This window comes from Sinocyclocheilus grahami, unplaced genomic scaffold (genome assembly GCF_001515645.1).
Source record: "Sinocyclocheilus grahami isolate Dianchi unplaced genomic scaffold, SAMN03320097.WGS_v1.1 scaffold19.1, whole genome shotgun sequence".
NCBI classification, from domain to species: Eukaryota; Metazoa; Chordata; class Actinopteri; order Cypriniformes; family Cyprinidae; genus Sinocyclocheilus; species Sinocyclocheilus grahami.
Genome location: NW_015505198.1, coordinates 629230 through 649369, shown reverse-complemented (window position 1 = coordinate 649369; position 20140 = coordinate 629230). Strand labels below are relative to the sequence as shown.

Sequence of the window (20140 nt, the reverse complement as noted above, 5' to 3'; positions counted from 1 at the left end):
TTTTATTTTGTCATCCACAAAATTAGTCTGTTTTATGTTTATTTTAATGTTTAACTTTGATAATGCTTTTTTTATTTTTGATTATGAAAATAAACCTTTATTTATATTAGAGTAAAATGCACATACAAACAATAAACTGCACAATAAAATCTTTACAAAAGCAAATAGCTCATTTTGATTTTAATCTGCCTGTTTTATGTTGTTGTTGTTGTTTTTTTGGGACATTTAGTAGTAGTGAATTGAACTTTGATAATACATTTTTACATTTGATTATGAAAGCAAACTTTTTTTTTTCTAGAATAAAATGCACAAATGCACAATAAAATCTTTATTACAAAAGCAAATAGATCATTTTGATCATCTGTCGACTACTAAATCTGCCTGTTTTTTTTTTTTTTGCATGTATACGTTTTTTACTTATACATTTTTTTAAATTCTAAAAACAAACATTTATTTATTTTACAACAAAATGCACAAATGCACAATAACATGCACAATAAAATCTGCAAAATCTGTCCATTTTCTGTTTATTTTTGTGCATAGTGTGTTAAAAGTCAATCATGCATTTTCTAATTGATTATAAAATGTATTTATTTTTAGAATAAAATACACAAATGAACACTAAAATGAGCAATATAGTCTCTATTACAAAAGCAAATAGCGCATTTTGATATTTTGTTGCCTTATTTTTTATGTTTATTGTAACACGTTCCCCAGCTGGTTTTCGTAATGTGTCTTTTGTTTATTCTGGTGATCTTTCCTCATTTTTTCTCTGGTGTTTGTTTATTCTTTCTCTCGTACAGAACAACGTGATCACTGGTGTGTATCCTGCCAGCCCGTCCTCATGGCTGTTTGTTGTCATCGCGATCTTGGCCACCATGTACACACGCTCAGACCCTTCCATGGGCCTCATCGCTAAAATCCAGGAACACCTGCCAGTCAGGTAATCGAGGTCACATTACCACAGGGAAATCTGATCCCATGCTCTTTAAAGACAGAACTGGCAAAACAAATGAATTATCTGCAGTGTGAACCGCTTCAGTGACTCAAAGATACACTGAAACATTTGCCATCCTCTTATGTAACTTGCATTGAAACTTTTTAAAAGTATGGGGTTCCCACCCATGAACTTCTGAACATGCCCGAAGAGGGTGTGTACCTTCACACACCTTGATTCAGTTGCTTTCAGATAAAAGCAGAAGAGCTATTCTACAAAACAGATGTTATTTTGTGTCCCTCATTAAAGACAATGACTTTAATAATAAATAGCTGATGTGTAACTTTGTGTGATTACATTTTAAAAAAAATCTAAATATATTAACAATAATCCAGTCATTTTAATTTTTTGTTGTTTTTGTCGCTACAAGGAGCCATGTGTTTTAAAGCTTTTTTTCATCTCTATTAGCATTTCCGATTAAAACATATTTGGAAACGACAGCTAGCAATAAGACATTATTCTTTGATCCATTCAAAAGTTTGGAGCAATACATTTGTTTTTTTTGGTTAAAGAAATTAATAGTAATTTAGCAAATATTCATTAAATTGATGAAAAGTGACCATAAAGACATTTATAATGTTACGAAAGATTTCTGTTTAAAATAAATGTCCTTTTGAACTTTCTAGTCATCAGAAAGCAACTGTTTTCAGCATTGATAATAATAAATGTTTGTTGAGCAGTAAATCAGCGCATTAGAATGATTTCTGAAGAATCTTGTTACACTGAAGGCTGGAGTAATTATGCTGAAAATACAGCTTTACATCACAGGAATAAATTACGTTTTAAAATATATTACAATAAAAAAAGTTATTTTAAATGGTAATAATATTTTAGAATATTACTGCTTTTACTGTATTTTTTTTTTATCAAATAAATGCAGCCTTGGTGTACATAAGAGACTTATTTCAAAAATGTGTAAAAAAAAAATCTATCCCAGGCTTTTGAATAGCAATGTACATTTTAATTTTTTAATTTTTTTTTATTTTAAAAATAATTTTAGTTGTGTCTCCAGTCTATGCATCAAAGCTATAATATGTCTTCCCTTTTTAAAATAACAATTTACTCTTTTAAAAAAAAAATTGTCATATTGATAATATCATACTTTCAAGAAGAGAACTTATGGACAGGACACTTTGTTTGTCAGTAGAGGACGATCTTAAAATATCTGATCTGATTTTGCATAATAAACTAAATTAATCATCTAAAAGCTCACTGAAAGTGATAATGCAACACTTAAATACATTATTTGTCTGATAGGATATTTACAGTCTTTAAAAAATGTGCTTAAAAAATTACCTTATCAGACTGCACCTGTTTTCATTGAGTGTCCCAACAACTAATAAAACATTAATTACAGTATTGCATACAGCAGTGTAATATTGTGTCTATTTGTCTGTAGTGATTCTCTGAGCATTCAGTGTCGGACGGTGGTTTCTGCCGTGTTGTTCAGCACTCTGCTCTGGTTCTCGCTGATCTTCACCATGAGGCTTTGCCTGAAGCAGTTACTGTCGTATCATGGCTGGATGTTTGAACAACACGGGAAAGTGTCCAACACCACCAAAATCTGGGCGGTTAGTACAGTCATACTACCAGACACACCTAACCTACAATCACCCAACCTGTAACGGTAAATAAGGTTGAAGTTTTGGTGGAGTCAGTGTTGTTGCGCCGGGCTTTGAGGGAACCATCCTACAAATCATTTACTTGTGCATAATTGTCATTGCATATTAAACTGGATAGGAGAGTATTTTAACATCAAAATCACACACTTTACCTTCAAATATGCTTGTTTTCAGGCCATGGTCCGGATCTTCTCCGGCAGACAGCCTCTATTGTACAGTTACCAAGGGTCTTTGCCTAACCTGCCTGTTCCAACAGTGAAGGACACTGTTAAGAGGGTGAGATCATAATGTCATCATCATCACCAATATATATCACTAAACCACTCTATATGGGACATTTTTTTATTTATTAACATTCTCTCCTACTTCTAGTACCTGGAGTCTGCGCGTCCATTGATGAGTGATTCTGAATACGAGAGGATGACGACTCTGGCCAAGGAGTTTGAGAGCAGTCTGGGAAACCGCCTGCAGTGGTACCTCAAACTGAAAGCCATGTGGGCATCCAACTATGTGCGAGCAAACAGCAAACCATACACATAAACTTCACACAATACCTGTCAATCGTCTAATAATCCAACCTTAAAAATGCTTCCCTAATCTGACATCAAACATTCAGTTTGGCTCTGATATGTAAAGAAAATATAGGAAGGAACTGGATTTTATCCAACAGGAACTGATTGGATCGTTAAAAAAAAGTGGGCATTGCTACCAAAGTAAAGGTGATTTGAGGAGAGAGGATAAAAGTAAGTCATTTTATTTTGATGAAAGGTTATGAAAACAAACATTTTTATTTTATTTAGAATACATTGTGTGCTAATAAGCAGAGAGGAGGAATGTAATTTATTATTTATTACATATTAGGTATAATATGGGCATTACGTACCATTACCATTATTAAATATTAAGTTTAATATGGGCATTACATACGAAATGAAAGGTTCTGGAAAAGATTTGTGACATCAGTTGAAAATCCAAGTCCTTCACAGAACATTTGCGTTTTGATGAAAGATTGCAAAAACAAACATTTATATTTAATTTAGAATAAATGTTAATTAGCAGAATCAAGGAGTCTAATATCTAAAATTGATCAAATATTAAGTTTAATATAGGCGTTACATACCAAATTAAAGGTGATATGAGGAGAGGATGGAATGGAATTACATTTATATTATATTTAGAATAAATGGTGCCCTAATAAACAGAGACAAGGAATTAAATATTTATTAAATATTAAGTTTAAATGGGCATTACATAACAAAAAAATAACAAATAGTGTGCTAATAAGTCGAGGAATTTTATATTTCATTTCATACTAATTTAATAAGATGGCAAATAGGGTCAATTTTAATTTCATGTTGACCTGAAAATCATATTTTGCTAGTGGGTTTGAACTGTAGGATGGTAAAAAGATTTCCTAACCATTTAATTTAATTAAATTTTTTTAATGTTTTCTTGTGTCTGCATCTTCAGGTCAGTGATTGGTGGGAGGAGTATGTCTACCTGAGGGGGCGTGGCCCACTCATGGTCAATAGCAACTACTATGGAATGGTACGGCTCACAGATGCATAAACAAGCAGGAAGTTCTAAAGTGATATTTTTATATTCAAGCCTCTTGAGTCCTTCTCTTTCATCTTCAGGACTTCCTCTACGTGACACCTACACCGATTCAAGCCGCGAGAGCAGGAAACACACTGCATGCCTGTCTCTTGTACCGCAGGAAACTTAACAGAGAGGAAATCAAACCTGTGAGTCCACATTACAGCGCTGACAGATGCTATTGGGTGAACGGGAGGGTGAAACTCTCGTCGCCCCGAGCGATGACAGAGATTGATTGCAGAGCTGTTTTTAGCTGTGCATTGAACTTTGTTCGGTTATGGATGGTTGATGGAGACTGTGTGTGTGTGAATAGGGAAGACCCGCAGGGCTGTGTGTATTGAGTCGGTGTTTTGCATATTTGCATTAAAGAGAACATAACGGGAAAACATTACTACTTTAAAAATAAAGTGTGCTTTGTATATGTAATGTTATACACCATAAAACGTCCTCGTGAGTTCAGTTTGATTCTTCAAGACAACTAAACTCGAGTCCCATTTACATACAGTATTAAGCAGTTTAGCATATTACATGCATTTATATATCATCATATTAGCAATTTGGCCCATTTTGATGATCAAGCTTTTAAACTATGCCAGGTGGAGTTTAGATATTAATAACAGGTCATTTACATATCTTAAAGTTACAGTAGTAATAACAGCATTCTTAAAGGAGTAGTCCAAACAAAAAAATTGTAGTAAGAATGAATATTGTTTTTTAATAATATTTTTGGTTGGACTGTCCCTTTAATTGCAGGTGAAAAAAATAGTTGAGGGTGGAAAATAGTTATTAAAACTACATTTTGGTTACCTTGACTGACAGTGTAACTCTGTCTTTTAGAGTCGTGTGCCAGTTTTGAATGTTCCTTTGTGTGCCGCTCAATGTGAGAGGATCTTCAACACCACACGCATTCCAGGAGAAGAGACGGGTAAGGCTAGAATTTCTTTTTTTTTTATGGTTTTGAAAGAAGTCTCTTATGTTTACCCAGGCTGCATTTGTTTGTTTAAAAATACTGTAAAAATAGCAATATTGTGAAATATTATTACAATTTTAAATAACTGTTGTTTATTTGAATATGTTCAAATGTAATTTATTCCTGTGATCAAAGCTGAATTTTCAGCATCATTACTCCAGTCTTCAGTGTCACATGATCCTCCAGAAATCATTCTAATATGCCGATTTGCTGCTCAAGATACATATCTTACTATCAATGTTTAAAAAATTCTGCTGCTTCATATTTCTGCGGAGACAGTGATACATTTTTTCAGGATTCTTTGATGAAAAGAAAGTTTAAAAGAACAGCAAGCAGTGTAATATTGTGTCTATTTGTCTGTAGTGATTCTCTGAGCATTCAGTGTCGGACGGTGGTTTCTGCCGTGTTGTTCAGCACTCTGCTCTGGTTCTCGCTGATCTTCACCATGAGGCTTTGCCTGAAGCAGTTACTGTCGTATCATGGCTGGATGTTTGAACAACACGGGAAAGTGTCCAACACCACTAAAATCTGGGCGGTTAGTACAGTCATACTACCAGACACACCTAACCTACAATCACCCAACCTGTAACGGTAAATAAGGTTGAAGTTTTGGTGGAGTCAGTGTTGTTGTGCCGGGCTTTGAGGGAACCATCCTACAAATCATTTACTTGTGCATAATTGTCATTGCATATTAAACTACATATCTTACTATCAATGTTTAAAAAATTCTGCTGCTTCATATTTCTGCGGAGACAGTGATACATTTTTTCAGGATTCTTTGATGAAAAGAAAGTTTAAAAGAACAGCATTTATTTCAAATCTTTTGTAACATTATGACTGTCTTTACTCTCACTGATCAATTGAATGCATACTTGATGAATAACAGATAGATAGATAGATTTGAAGTGGATCAAAAAAGTTCATCAAAGTTTTCCTAAGACAAGAATGCATTGGTTTTAGGACAACTTTGATAAAAGGTTTTGATCCACTTCAAATGTTGACTAGTATATATAAACAAACAAATGTATAGAAAAAATACATCTTATATGTATTATCCTATATATTTGTGTGTGTGTATGAATATATAAATATACCGTTTATTTGTTCTTCCCTTTAATAATTTCTTTAATCTCTTTAAACTGACAGTTTCTTCAAAATTAAAATTTTTCAGTCTTTCCTCTATCCCATTTCCTCATACTTTCTAGGATGAAAAGATATTTGACTTTAGTCTTTTCCTGGAAGTGTCTAGGCCAATCAATATAAATATATCGTTTCAATATATCGACTTATCGTGCAATATATGTACATGCCCTCATTCATTTTTGTTGACGCAATATATCGCCCATTATATTTACTTAAAAATGAATGTCACCATGTTTTGTACATTCCACTTGCGCCTGTGTCTTTTGCAGCTTCTCGTACATAATGTGGTGTAGTTGGTGCTAGTTCAAATTTGAAAAATGCTTCTACAAAAAAAGTTTCATCTGCAGATATGGTCTTGTTTAGGGATCTGTGCCTTTGTGCATATGGACATCTGACTGCTAAGTAGTGATTGTGTTTTTCAGCAATAGTGTGCACCCTTCATTTACAGAGAAAAGAAGGTCAGGGAAAAATCTGTAGATGGAAAAATCTCCATACAAGTTCTTTGTGCATTTTTCTTTTTTTATACTTTTTTGTTAGAAAATGTTTATTTAATATTTATTCAGTTTTTTTTAAGCGATCTAATATTTTGATGATCTAAAAATATTCTTAAAAATGAAAAGTTTGTTGTCATTTGGAAGTGTGTAGGCCTTCTTGCATTATTATGCTGTTACATTATGATTATATATTCAGTGGCATAAAATGGTCTTTAAAATTACAATAATATCGCTTATCACAATTATTTCTGGGGCAATATATCGCACAACAAAAAGGTGTTATCGTGACAGGCCTAGAAGTGTCACAAGTACAAACACGTCTTACTGTATAAACTTACACAGACAAACACACACACACACACCCTGGACAGACCTGGTTTGTACCGCACACACAGACTGACCCAGATGCACAAACCCACTCAGATGTGTGCTTCTCTCTGAGAATCTTCTAATTAATTTTTGGCATCATTTGCTGATGCTTGAAAAGCACATAATTCACAAAGCATGAGTGCGAAAGGTGAGAATTGGCATGCATTTACTAGTTTTCTGTGTGTATTTAGATTCCCTGATCCACTGGCAGGACAGCGAGTATGTGGCGGTGTTCCACCGAGGCCGTTATTTCCGCCTGTGGCTGTACCACGCCGGCCGCATGCTGTCTCCCAGAGAGATCGAGCAACAGATTCAGCGTATAATGGACGACCCGTCACCCCCAGTGCCCGGAGAGGCCAAACTCGCGGCCCTGACAGCAGGAGACAGGTAAGTGCGTTTACATGCACGTTCTCAAGCCGATTATGCTTAATAACCCGAAAACGCACTTGGTCATGTAAACGCAGTAACCCGTTTTCTTTTATCGGAGTAAGGTCATAAACGGTGTAAGCATAAACCTGTCGCAACAGGTCGTTTTTTGCCTCTTACTCCGATTTCGCATGGCATGTAAACGCAGTAACCCGCTTTCTGTCGGCTTATTGAAGTGCGCATGTGTGATACGTGACAGGAACGCATGGTTAGTGCAGATTTAAGCGCATCTAGACGAGCAAACGTCTTGCAGTAAAGAAAGAAGGAAATATATCACAAAAGCAGACTTTTTCATGACTCAGAAAATGATAAAAATGTGTTCTCATCTCGTGCAGCAGAAGTAGAAGTGGTTCAGTCACAATGCTGCGTTTATAACTGCATGAGAGGATAATATATGAGCTGTAAGTTTCCAGACATGTTGCAAGCTTAATTTAACATCACAACTGACAAATGTATGGAATACTCGGAGTCAGATACGCAAATGATTATATTTTGACGTCACTACAGGGAAATAACCTGATTTATTAATGAAGTCATGTAAACGCAGCTTACTTGCGTTGTCAGGTTTCTGATGTGCATGTAAACGGGGAAAACTGGTTCTTTTAATAAGCTGATATTTGTGAGTTATCAGCTTACTGGTGTGCATGTAAACGTGCTCAGTGTCTGCTGACACACTTTAAAGGGTTCATTTGACACAAAACAAACATGCATGTGTTCTATATGTAAAGAAATGTTAAATAAAGCTTTTGTGGAAGTAGGCCAAGATACAGTGAATGTAAATAAACAATAAGACAATTTTAAAGGAGTTTAAATTTGGTTTATTTATTTATCAGTTGTGTTTTCCAAAGCAGCATCTCTGTTATTATTGCTTATATTTATTGTTACTGTTTTAAACAAACCCGTAACCCTAGTATTAATATTCACAGGTTTTGATTATTAATATTTATTAATAGTACAGGTTTTAATTATTGTGTGTGTGTGTGTGTGTGTATATGTATATAATATATTTAAAAAATGTGATGTATTTTAGTATCATTGAGAGACATTGTTTTTCTTGTAGATTAGATTTTATTTTGTATTTTCAGTTTTCATTTTAATTTTAGTAAGTTTTAGTCATTTAGTTGTGTTTTTGTCTTTTTATTAGTTATGGGGTTTTTAAATTGTTTATTGTTTATTCGTTTTTGAACCATTTTAGTGCATCAATTTAAACTGTAAAGTTTCAGTATTTCACATGCATTTATATTAAGAATCTTTCTTGATATAAATCTGTGTATTATGTAGACCATCCCTAGATTACTTTTTCAAATTCTTGCTACGACTGCTCAGATGTATTGAACTTCATTTCCCAGAATCCCTTGGGCTCAGGCCAGAAAAGAGTTCTTCAGCTCAGGAGTGAATAAGAGATCTCTGGACTGCATTGAGAAAGCTGCGTTCTTCGTTGCCCTGGATGACGATGAGCAAGGCATGAGGGGAGATGATCCTGCTGGCAATTTGGATCGCTATGCCAAGTCCCTTCTGCACGGCAAATGCTACGACAGGTGAGATGCTTTTCAATCCAAATTTGTCCATCAGTTATGTTTTAAATATGCTAATTGTTGTCTTAGCTTAATTGCTAATAGAATAAATAGTCTCTTACACAGCCAGACATGGTAGTCTTTGTCTTTACTATGGCAGTGTTTTGCACTGTGTTTGTGTTCCAGGTGGTTTGATAAGTCGTTCACTGTGGTGGTGTATAAGAATGGGAAGAACGGCCTCAATGCTGAACACTCCTGGGCAGACGCACCTATAATGGCTCACGTGTGGGAGGTGAGAGACAGAATGAGAGAAAAAGAGAGTATTGTTTAGACAATACAGAAATGAATGAGTATAATATCAGATAAGCTATATAATGATGCTTGTCATTCAAAGGACTCTTTCTTGTCTTAAGCGTAATGTCATAATCTGGTTTGAATTAAATCATTCTTACATAATAGGGATACAATGACAACACTAATCGGATGGTTATTTTGTTAATGTTATGGCTGATATTAAAATTCTGTTCTATTTTGTATAAAAAAAAAAAAAGTAAAATCTAAATTGATCATTTTACATCCTGTAAGTGAAATTAGGCATCACAACATTATAATGTACCGTATAAAAATTGATATTAATTTAGAATTTAGCTAAAGACTACATTTAAGCACATTATAAACGTATTCATGATTTTAAAATATTTTAATAGTTTTAGTTAATAATACTAACACTGCAATCTGTTTGGTTAGACTAACCCTTTAAGCTTGTATAAAATGTTCATTATTCTTTTGCTGACTTGTTCAGTAAATCCAATCTAGTTGTCGTTGTTATTATGTTTTCTAATCCCGCGGTCTCTCTTTCTCTCTAAGTATGTGATGACTACCGATAGTTTCCAGCTGGGTTATACTGAAGAAGGCCACTGTAAAGGAGACGTGGCCTCCTCCCTGCCTCCACCTACTAGACTAACCTGGGACATACCTGCAGAGGTACAAACACACCGTCACACCTTCTCATGTTTACAGACATGAGTATACAGTGGCCGCTAATGGAGACACTGAATAATTCAACTTCCTGTATGTGTATTTAGTGTCAGGAGCGTATCGAACGCTCTCTCGCTGTGGCACAGGCTCTAGCCGATGACGTCGACTTTCATGTGTTGCCAATACAAGAGTTTGGCAAGGGCGCCATCAAAAAGTGTAAAATCAGCCCGGATGCCTTCATTCAGATTGGGCTACAGTTGGCTTATTATAGGGTAAGATTGATCCCACGTAACACACAAAACCACATGTAGTGTACTGAAGTCAGTTTTCCTCAACTTCACACTAACAGAATGTAGAGAATCACATTATGAATAAGTAAAATCTAAATTGATCATTTTACATCCTGTAAGTGAAATTAGGCATCACAACATTATAATGTACCGTATAAAAATTGATATTAATTTAGAATTTAGCTAAAGACTACATTTAAGCACATTATAAACGTATTCATGATTTTAAAATATTTTAATAGTTTTAGTTAATAATACTAACACTGCAATCTGTTTGGTTAGACTAACCCTTTAAGCTTGTATAAAATGTTCATTATTCTTTTGCTGACTTGTTCAGTAAATCCAATCTAGTTGTCGTTGTTATTATGTTTTCTAATCCCGCGGTCTCTCTTTCTCTCTAAGTATGTGATGACTACCGATAGTTTCCAGCTGGGTTATACTGAAGAAGGCCACTGTAAAGGAGACGTGGCCTCCTCCCTGCCTCCACCTACTAGACTAACCTGGGACATACCTGCAGAGGTACAAACACACCGTCACACCTTCTCATGTTTACAGACATGAGTATACAGTGGCCGCTAATGGAGACACTGAATAATTCAACTTCCTGTATGTGTATTTAGTGTCAGGAGCGTATCGAACGCTCTCTCGCTGTGGCACAGGCTCTAGCCGATGACGTCGACTTTCATGTGTTGCCAATACAAGAGTTTGGCAAGGGCGCCATCAAAAAGTGTAAAATCAGCCCGGATGCCTTCATTCAGATTGGGCTACAGTTGGCTTATTATAGGGTAAGATTGATCCCACGTAACACACAAAACCACATGTAGTGTACTGAAGTCAGTTTTCCTCAACTTCACACTAACAGAATGTAGAGAATCACATTATGAATATGTTCCACTAACGCTTCACAAACACTGTAGCACAATATGTTTTGTTTTCATTTTTTAACCCTAGATAATTTTTTTTATTGTTTAAGGTAGTGATCTTGACTATTACTTACACATACGACTTTTATTAATTATTACAATATGATATATTAAAACAATGTTAAACGTGTGCTACAACATACAATGTGTTAAAACGTGTTTACTAAACTTGCTAAAAAAAAGTGTAAAAAATGTTAAACATGCTGGAAGCAACATGCTAACATTTGGTTAAAACATGTTAGAAGTAGGAATGCACTGAAATTAAAATTATTGGCCGAAACCGAACAAAATGAAACACTGGGCCGAATACCGAATACTTTTTTTTTTTCCCCATGTATTTTTCCCATTTTTTTTACACCATTGCATAAATAGCCAAAATTTGCTCTTTTTTTTACTGTTTTGTCTTGCTTTTCAAAGAAAAAACAATTTAAAAATATTTATTTAACACTGAGCATTTTTTTTTACATTCTAGCAGACATGATACCAACAAAGCACAATTTAACTTAAAGTGAATAAGTTATTAAAATAATATTTTTTGGCCATTTGAGACCCCTTCTTGAATCAGGCATGTATTTTTACTGTACGAATAAATGCAGCCTTGCTGAGCAGAAGAGACTTTTCAAATATAAGAAAATATTACAGATCCCAATTTGAACACCATGTGAATATTATAATAAATGTATATTCTTTTTTTTATTTTTTTTATTTTACCGAATAACAGTAAAAATACCATTAACATTTATGAACATTGATGGAGTTCTTGCTTTTTCTCAGCTTTTTTGGCGGAAACCTGCAGGAAGACCTCAGTGCTTCATTTTGTTGACAACAGCAGATTTATAAATGATTCTCATTACGAATTTGGGAAGATGTTTGTCACGTATCACACTGTCGCATGCCTTGTAAAAAATCATAAAAATGTTACTTAGCAACTGACTAGTAACACTGTTTCGGTGCAGATTTTCCTCACGCTTTGAACTTTGAACCCTGGCTAACGAGCTCGTGCAGCGCTGTTTGAATCGTTTGAATGCATGCAATTCGTGCATGTATTAGAAAACATAACGTTCTGCAGTTTATTTATTAATTGTTTAAGGCCATTTCGTGATTTCAATTATCATACAGTAACCAGCAAAAACCACCCCTTCCACTTCTCACTTGCGTTACAGTAAACAGTCTCTTGCTGTCGGTGCTTGTAATGATTTTTGTGTCTTTCTCGGACAGTTTTAAATGCTTCCACACTGCCGAAATGTTTGCTGCATTATAAAGAGTGCATGCCTCTCACTCTACACTGGTTTCTATTTGATCGCATCACGTCATTGTTCGGTACAATTTATTTGGTCTTTTCGCTTATTCGCTTATTTCGCTATTTTCGGCTGAATAATTTCGGTTGCCGAACATTCGATGCATCCCTAGTTAGAAGCTTATTAAACTTGTAAAAAATTGTGTAAAATAAATGTGTTGAAACATGCTAAACATGTTAGAAGCATGGTAAACATGTTAACAATGTTAAAACATATTAACACATTAAAATATTTTATTTTAAAACTTGTTAGTAACATGTTAAAACATGCTATTAGTATGTTAAAACATTTAAGCAGTGTTCTAAAACATGCTAGCAATGTTAAAACATGCCAGCAGCATGCTAAGACAAGTTAACTACATAAAATATGCTAGCAATTGCTTAGCAACACTAACAATTATCCAAACCCTTAGCAACCACCCAGGACACCTTAGCAATGCCCTTGTAGCTACACAAAAGGCCCTAGTAACCACAATTTTTTAAAATCTAGTTATATTGTATTCAAATATAAACTTGACTGAATAATTGATAAAACAAATTATATTCTTTTCATTGTTGTTCCTTCCCCACATCCAGAATCGAGGCACGTTCTCTCTGACCTACGAAGCATCTATGACCCGTTTATTCCGCGAGGGCCGGACCGAGACGGTGCGTTCCTGCACCAGCGAGAGCTGCGCCTTCATCAGAGCTCTGGAGGGAGGAGAGGTAACCAATCCACTAATATATCAACACATTGCTGAACAACTACATGCTCTGATTTTGTAGTGACATAAACATTTGTTAAATGCTGTTAAATTTAATTGCCATGAGTGACGCAGGTTATGATGATAGCCATAAAAAATGCATTCAAATGCTGTAATTACTGTAATTTTCCCAGTTTAATGCAATAATTAAAATAGTTTTATTTTGCATTTGATTACATAATTTCACACTGTATTGCTACATTGTGAATCGTTTATGAACAATTAGTTCACAAATCGAGTACAAATTCAAACACGAGTGCATATTTAAACATCTCTCTCTCTCTGTCTGTAGAGTAAGGAAGTGTGTCGGCGTCTCTTTCGCACGGCGGCTGAGAAACACCAGCATCTGTACAAGATGGCAATGACAGGAGGAGGAATAGACAGACACCTCTTCTGCCTCTACCTTGTGTCCAAATACCTGGGAGAGGAGTCACCTTTCCTTAAAGAGGTGTCCAACACACAGTTACTATATATCTGTCGAAAAAATGAAGTTTAAGTGATTTTTGCTTTCTTGCAAATGCCCTTGCATGTGTGTCATAAGTGAAAGAAACAATTGCACAAAGAAAATTTCCTAATTTTTCCCCACATTTTTTCTGCATTCATGACAGTTCTCATTACCGTTATACAAAAAAAATCTCATTCTTGCTACTGAAATAATACCTAAATAATAACATATTTATGCAAATAAGAAACAAATATTTTGTAATATTAAATTTGTGTGTGTGTGTTTTCTTCAGGTGCTTTCAGAAACGTGGAATCTGTCCACCAGTCAGACTCCTCTTCAGCAGGTGGAGCTGTTTGATTTCGTTAACCACCCAGAGTACACCACCTGCGGTGGAGGATTTGGCCCGGTCAGAAATATTCATGCAAATTCACAAATTCATTTTTTTCTTTTGTGTGCATTTCATTTATTTTCATTTGTGTGCTCTTGACAGGTTGCAGATGATGGTTACGGCGTGTCTTACATCATCATCGGAGAAAACATGATCAACCTGCACATTTCCTGCAAACACTCTTGTCCTCAGACTGTTAGTACTTTTTTTCATTACCAGTTTCCTGAAACTACAGAAAAGGGAAAAATAGAGACTAGTAAACTAATTGACAAAATGTCTTTATTGAAGTTGGTTAGGATCTAAACTAAAATTAAAACCATTAAAAAAAAAATTTGTGGTAGTTGAAATAAAGGTGAAAAATTAAATATAAATACTTTATTATAAACTTAAAAAGCTTAAATGATAATTAGAACTATTGCCTTGGCAGATTACTGATATAGAATAAAGTTGAAGTACAAAAATTGTTACATGTAACAAAATGACAATCTTAAACTGAAAATATAAAAATAACTTTGAACTTTGAACCCTGGCTAACGAGCTCGTGCAGCGCTGTTTGAATCGTTTGAATGCATGCAATTCGTGCATGTATTAGAAAACATAACGTTCTGCAGTTTATTTATTAATTGTTTAAGGCCATTTCGTGATTTCAATTATCATACAGTAACCAGCAAAAACCACCCCTTCCACTTCTCACTTGCGTTACAGTAAACAGTCTCTTGCTGTCGGTGCTTGTAATGATTTTTGTGTCTTTCTCGGACAGTTTTAAATGCTTCCACACTGCCGAAATGTTTGCTGCATTATAAAGAGTGCATGCCTCTCACTCTACACTGGTTTCTATTTGATCGCATCACGTCATTGTTCGGTACAATTTATTTGGTCTTTTCGCTTATTCGCTTATTTCGCTATTTTCGGCTGAATAATTTCGGTTGCCGAACATTCGATGCATCCCTAGTTAGAAGCTTATTAAACTTGTAAAAAATTGTGTAAAATAAATGTGTTGAAACATGCTAAACATGTTAGAAGCATGGTAAACATGTTAACAATGTTAAAACATATTAACACATTAAAATATTTTATTTTAAAACTTGTTAGTAACATGTTAAAACATGCTATTAGTATGTTAAAACATTTAAGCAGTGTTCTAAAACATGCTAGCAATGTTAAAACATGCCAGCAGCATGCTAAGACAAGTTAACTACATAAAATATGCTAGCAATTGCTTAGCAACACTAACAATTATCCAAACCCTTAGCAACCACCCAGGACACCTTAGCAATGCCCTTGTAGCTACACAAAAGGCCCTAGTAACCACAATTTTTTAAAATCTAGTTATATTGTATTCAAATATAAACTTGACTGAATAATTGATAAAACAAATTATATTCTTTTCATTGTTGTTCCTTCCCCACATCCAGAATCGAGGCACGTTCTCTCTGACCTACGAAGCATCTATGACCCGTTTATTCCGCGAGGGCCGGACCGAGACGGTGCGTTCCTGCACCAGCGAGAGCTGCGCCTTCATCAGAGCTCTGGAGGGAGGAGAGGTAACCAATCCACTAATATATCAACACATTGCTGAACAACTACATGCTCTGATTTTGTAGTGACATAAACATTTGTTAAATGCTGTTAAATTTAATTGCCATGAGTGACGCAGGTTATGATGATAGCCATAAAAAATGCATTCAAATGCTGTAATTACTGTAATTTTCCCAGTTTAATGCAATAATTAAAATAGTTTTATTTTGCATTTGATTACATAATTTCACACTGTATTGCTACATTGTGAATCGTTTATGAACAATTAGTTCACAAATCGAGTACAAATTCAAACACGAGTGCATATTTAAACATCTCTCTCTCTGTGTCTGTAGAGTAAGGAAGTGTGTCGGCGTCTCTTTCGCACGGCGGCTGAGAAACACCAGCATCTGTACAAGATGGCAATGACAGGAGGAGGAATAGACAGACACCTCTTCTGCCTCTACCTTGTGTCCAAATACCTGGGAGAGGAGTCACCTTTCCTTAAAGAGGTGTCCAACACACAGTTACTATATATCTGTCGAAAAAATGAAGTTTAAGTGATTTTTGCTTTCTTGCAAATGCCCTTGCATGTGTGTCATAAGTGAAAGAAACAATTGCACAAAGAAAATTTCCTAATTTTTCCCCACATTTTTTCTGCATTCATGACAGTTCTCATTACCGTTATACAAAAAAAATCTCATTCTTGCTACTGAAATAATACCTAAATAATAACATATTTATGCAAATAAGAAACAAATATTTTGTAATATTAAATTTGTGTGTGTGTGTTTTCTTCAGGTGCTTTCAGAAACGTGGAATCTGTCCACCAGTCAGACTCCTCTTCAGCAGGTGGAGCTGTTTGATTTCGTTAACCACCCAGAGTACACCACCTGCGGTGGAGGATTTGGCCCGGTCAGAAATATTCATGCAAATTCACAAATTCATTTTTTTCTTTTGTGTGCATTTCATTTATTTTCATTTGTGTGCTCTTGACAGGTTGCAGATGATGGTTACGGCGTGTCTTACATCATCATCGGAGAAAACATGATCAACCTGCACATTTCCTGCAAACACTCTTGTCCTCAGACTGTTAGTACTTTTTTTCATTACCAGTTTCCTGAAACTACAGAAAAGGGAAAAATAGAGACTAGTAAACTAATTGACAAAATGTCTTTATTGAAGTTGGTTAGGATCTAAACTAAAATTAAAACCATTAAAAAAAATTTGTGGTAGTTGAAATAAAGGTGAAAAATTAAATATAAATACTTTATTATAAACTTAAAAAGCTTAAATGATAATTAGAACTATTGCCTTGGCAGATTACTGATATAGAATAAAGTTGAAGTACAAAAATTGTTACATGTAACAAAATGACAATCTTAAACTGAAAATATAAAAATAAAAGCTAATAAAATATGAATACATATTATAATAGTATATAAATATAATAAGTGCACTGATAGAAGCTAAGAAAAATACTAATCACATAGTGTATTTAAATATTACAATGAACTGTACAAATTAAAAAATTAAAATTAAAACTGAATTTAAAATAAATGGTAATATATAAAAAAAAATACTAAAATTCAATTAAAAGCTAAAAATATAAAAAATAAAAGATTATTCAAAATGTAAATACAAACTATAATAGCATATAAATAATGCAAAAATAACACTGGTTAGAACAAAAACTAAAATGTAAATCCTGTCATCATTTACTAACCCTCAAGTTGCTCCAAAGATGTTCTTCTGTTTAATGCAAAAAAAAAAGAAAAACTATCAGTTGCTGGTAGCCATTGACTTTCATAGTATTTTGTTCCATACGTTTAAAGTCAATGGCTACCAGCAGCTGCTTGGTTACCAGCATAGTTAAAAAAATATGTATGAATAAAGAAATAAAATAAAAAAAACTATGAATAATGAAATATCCCTTAATAGCAAATATAACATTTATGGATTTCTTTGTGATGCTACACCTTGTTATGGCAGTGTTTAATGAAAATGATGCTAATTTGTTTCTAATATTCTTTCTAAATTGCAGGATTCTCACAAGTTTGGAGCTGATATCAAGAAGGCTATGGAGGATCTTCTGGAGCTGTTGTCACCAGAGAAACCAGACCCGTCCAAAGCTGAGCAGAACCACTCAAAGAAAAGCAAAAAAGACCTGTAGAGGTAGAACAGATCGCCCATGACGGTCAGAAGACATGAGGTTGCATAGAACTAGGAAATAGCGTGTTTGCGTGTGTGTTCGTTTGAATGCATGTTTGTCATTACATACAAACATGCATCCATACATTCCATGCTTGTTGTACAAATCGATGCCATGAAGCCATGAACAACATGATGTAAAAATGGTGGAAGCTGCTTCGTCTAAAAAAGTATTAGTTTAATAAAATGTATAAAAGAGCATTAAAAGCAAGAGATAGTTTGATAGCGGAAAGCCTTTCGTGTTTTCCAGAAGGACCAGTCCATTTAGATTCAATTTGGTCCTCATTTTTAAATATAATGAAGAATCGAAATGATTAGCGTGCATCCCCGCCAGGGTGATGGGAGTCTAATGGTTAATGATCTGACCAGTTAGTGTAATGGTTGTAGGTTCATTAAAAGTAAGCTTGACCGAGGATCTCAGTTATGCATCACCTCTGTACCTTCTGATGAAGGCACTTCACTGCTCTTACAGTACCATAAATCACATCCAAATAGAAACTCCCCATCTGAACTGGATATTTTGAGGTGTAAGAATAACTTGACTTGTGTCATTTTACTTGAATCCCAGAGCAGAAGTATATTTAAGATTTCAGTGACTAATGACTCAGAATATTACATGTGACTGCAGTTTTAATGTGATTGTCCAGATATATTGATGTGTTGATCTCACTATTAAGTCTATTAATTTTAACAGGTTTTTTTATGTACTTTCTTTTTTACACAAGGTCAAGTTGAGATAAAATAACTATTCACAATTTATTTAACAAGGTTGAATATGTCTAATAAGTCAAAAGAATTCACGCCACAACACATTTCTGTTAATATCTCAGGTGTTTCGAATGCACGATTTAACTTCAAAAATAAATCAAGGCCAGTTAATTGCACATAGTTCCTGTTTACTTGTACCCAAAGAGACGTCTCCTTAACAAAGCTAAGTGTACAGTACAAAATCTGATATGATTTTAATTCTAAATGGCGTACTTCGAATTAAATAATATGGTTAACCTTCAATTGAACTGATTAAATTCCATTAGGATGCTTTCAAAGCTAAATGTGGTCATGATTATTATGTATTTAATAATAATACTAAACCATTTATACCAATCTTCTATTTTCAAAAAAGTAGAAAACTTAAGAATGTGATTTAAAGGAAAACTTCAGTCGAAAATAAAGATTTTCTGAGAATTTACAGGCCATCCGAGATGTAGATGAGTTTGTTTCTTCATCGGATTCTGAGAAATTTAGCATTGCATTATTTGCTTGGTTCCTCTGCAGTGAATGGGTGCCGTCAGAATGAGAGTCCAAACAGCTCAATAATCCTGGAGTATTCAACAAGACTGCAAAAAATTGTGTGTTTGTAATGAACAAACTGATCATGTTTTTAACTTCAAACAGTTGCTTCCGGCTAAAATATGAGTCCATTATTGCTTTCTCCAGTTCAAAAAGTAATTCCATCTGAATCAGGAGAGATATGGACAGATCATTTAGAGTTTACAAGAAAAAACTGTTTAAATAAATATGTTATGGATTATAGACTTGTATTTTGGCCTAAAGGGATGATTTAAAGTTAAAATGCCTTATTGATGGATTTGTTTCTTACAAACATGCAACTTTTCGCTGTACAAGTCGTTAATTAATGGTGGTGTGGATTATTGTGATGTTTTTATCAGCTGTTTGGACTCTCATTCTGATGGCACCCATTCACTGCAGAGCATCCATTGGTGAGTGAGTGATATAATGATACATTTCTCCAAATCTGATGAAGAGAAAAATTCATCTTCATCTTGGTTTGCCTGAGAGGGAATACATTTTTAGCTCATTTTCATTTTTGGCTGAACTAATCCTTTAAATTACTGACAGAATAATTAAAAGAAAACATCAGGTATGATCATATGAATAAATAGACAGATTGTAGTCAAGATGCAGGACACATTTCTGTAACTATACTACTATAACCACTATATGATTGAACACAATTGTTGCATTAGAACATATAACACCAAAAGCTATTATATTTGTGAAGGACATGAAGATGGTGACTGGTTTTACAGCTAAATGAATAATATACGCTCATCAGCATCAAACATGTACAATCACTATACAGTCAGCATTAATGTGGTATTTCACTAGGATGTGTTGTTGCTGAAGGCCCTTTTGCTTCACTTGGCCGGACTGAGAGCAAGGGCTTCTAAACTTCCTTGTAGTTTTTCCGTTTT

The 20140-nt window shown here is 34.5% G+C and overlaps 1 protein-coding gene across 1 annotated transcript; it reads left to right on the top strand.

Annotated features, from left to right (window-relative positions):
• The first annotated feature begins 692 nt into the window (after positions 1–692).
• Positions 693–19180, top strand: LOC107555212 (carnitine O-palmitoyltransferase 1, liver isoform-like). The gene is made up of 17 exons (XM_016237938.1): positions 693–943; positions 2397–2568; positions 2794–2895; positions 2992–3129; positions 4090–4167; positions 4257–4364; positions 5053–5140; positions 7383–7578; positions 8967–9155; positions 9318–9423; positions 9999–10115; positions 10217–10381; positions 13196–13324; positions 13655–13810; positions 14100–14213; positions 14298–14390; positions 17758–19180. Exons 1-17 carry the CDS (start codon positions 693–695, stop codon positions 17884–17886), a joined length of 2331 nt encoding a protein of 776 aa, XP_016093424.1. The 3' UTR covers positions 17887–19180.
• Positions 19181–20140: the final 960 nt, after the last annotated feature.

What these genes read in the sequence shown, in the direction of transcription:
- LOC107555212 (XM_016237938.1), top strand. Translation starts at nt 693, where the DNA reads ATGTTTATTGTAACACGTTCCCCAGCTGGTTTTCGTAATGTGTCTTTT. An exon ending in GCCCTGACAGCAGGAGACAG is followed by an intron (nt 7,579 to 8,966) that starts GTAAGTGCGTTT and finishes TTCATTTCCCAG; the next exon opens with AATCCCTTGGGCTCAGGCCA. An exon ending in TAATGGCTCACGTGTGGGAG is followed by an intron (nt 9,424 to 9,998) that starts GTGAGAGACAGA and finishes TTTCTCTCTAAG; the next exon opens with TATGTGATGACTACCGATAG.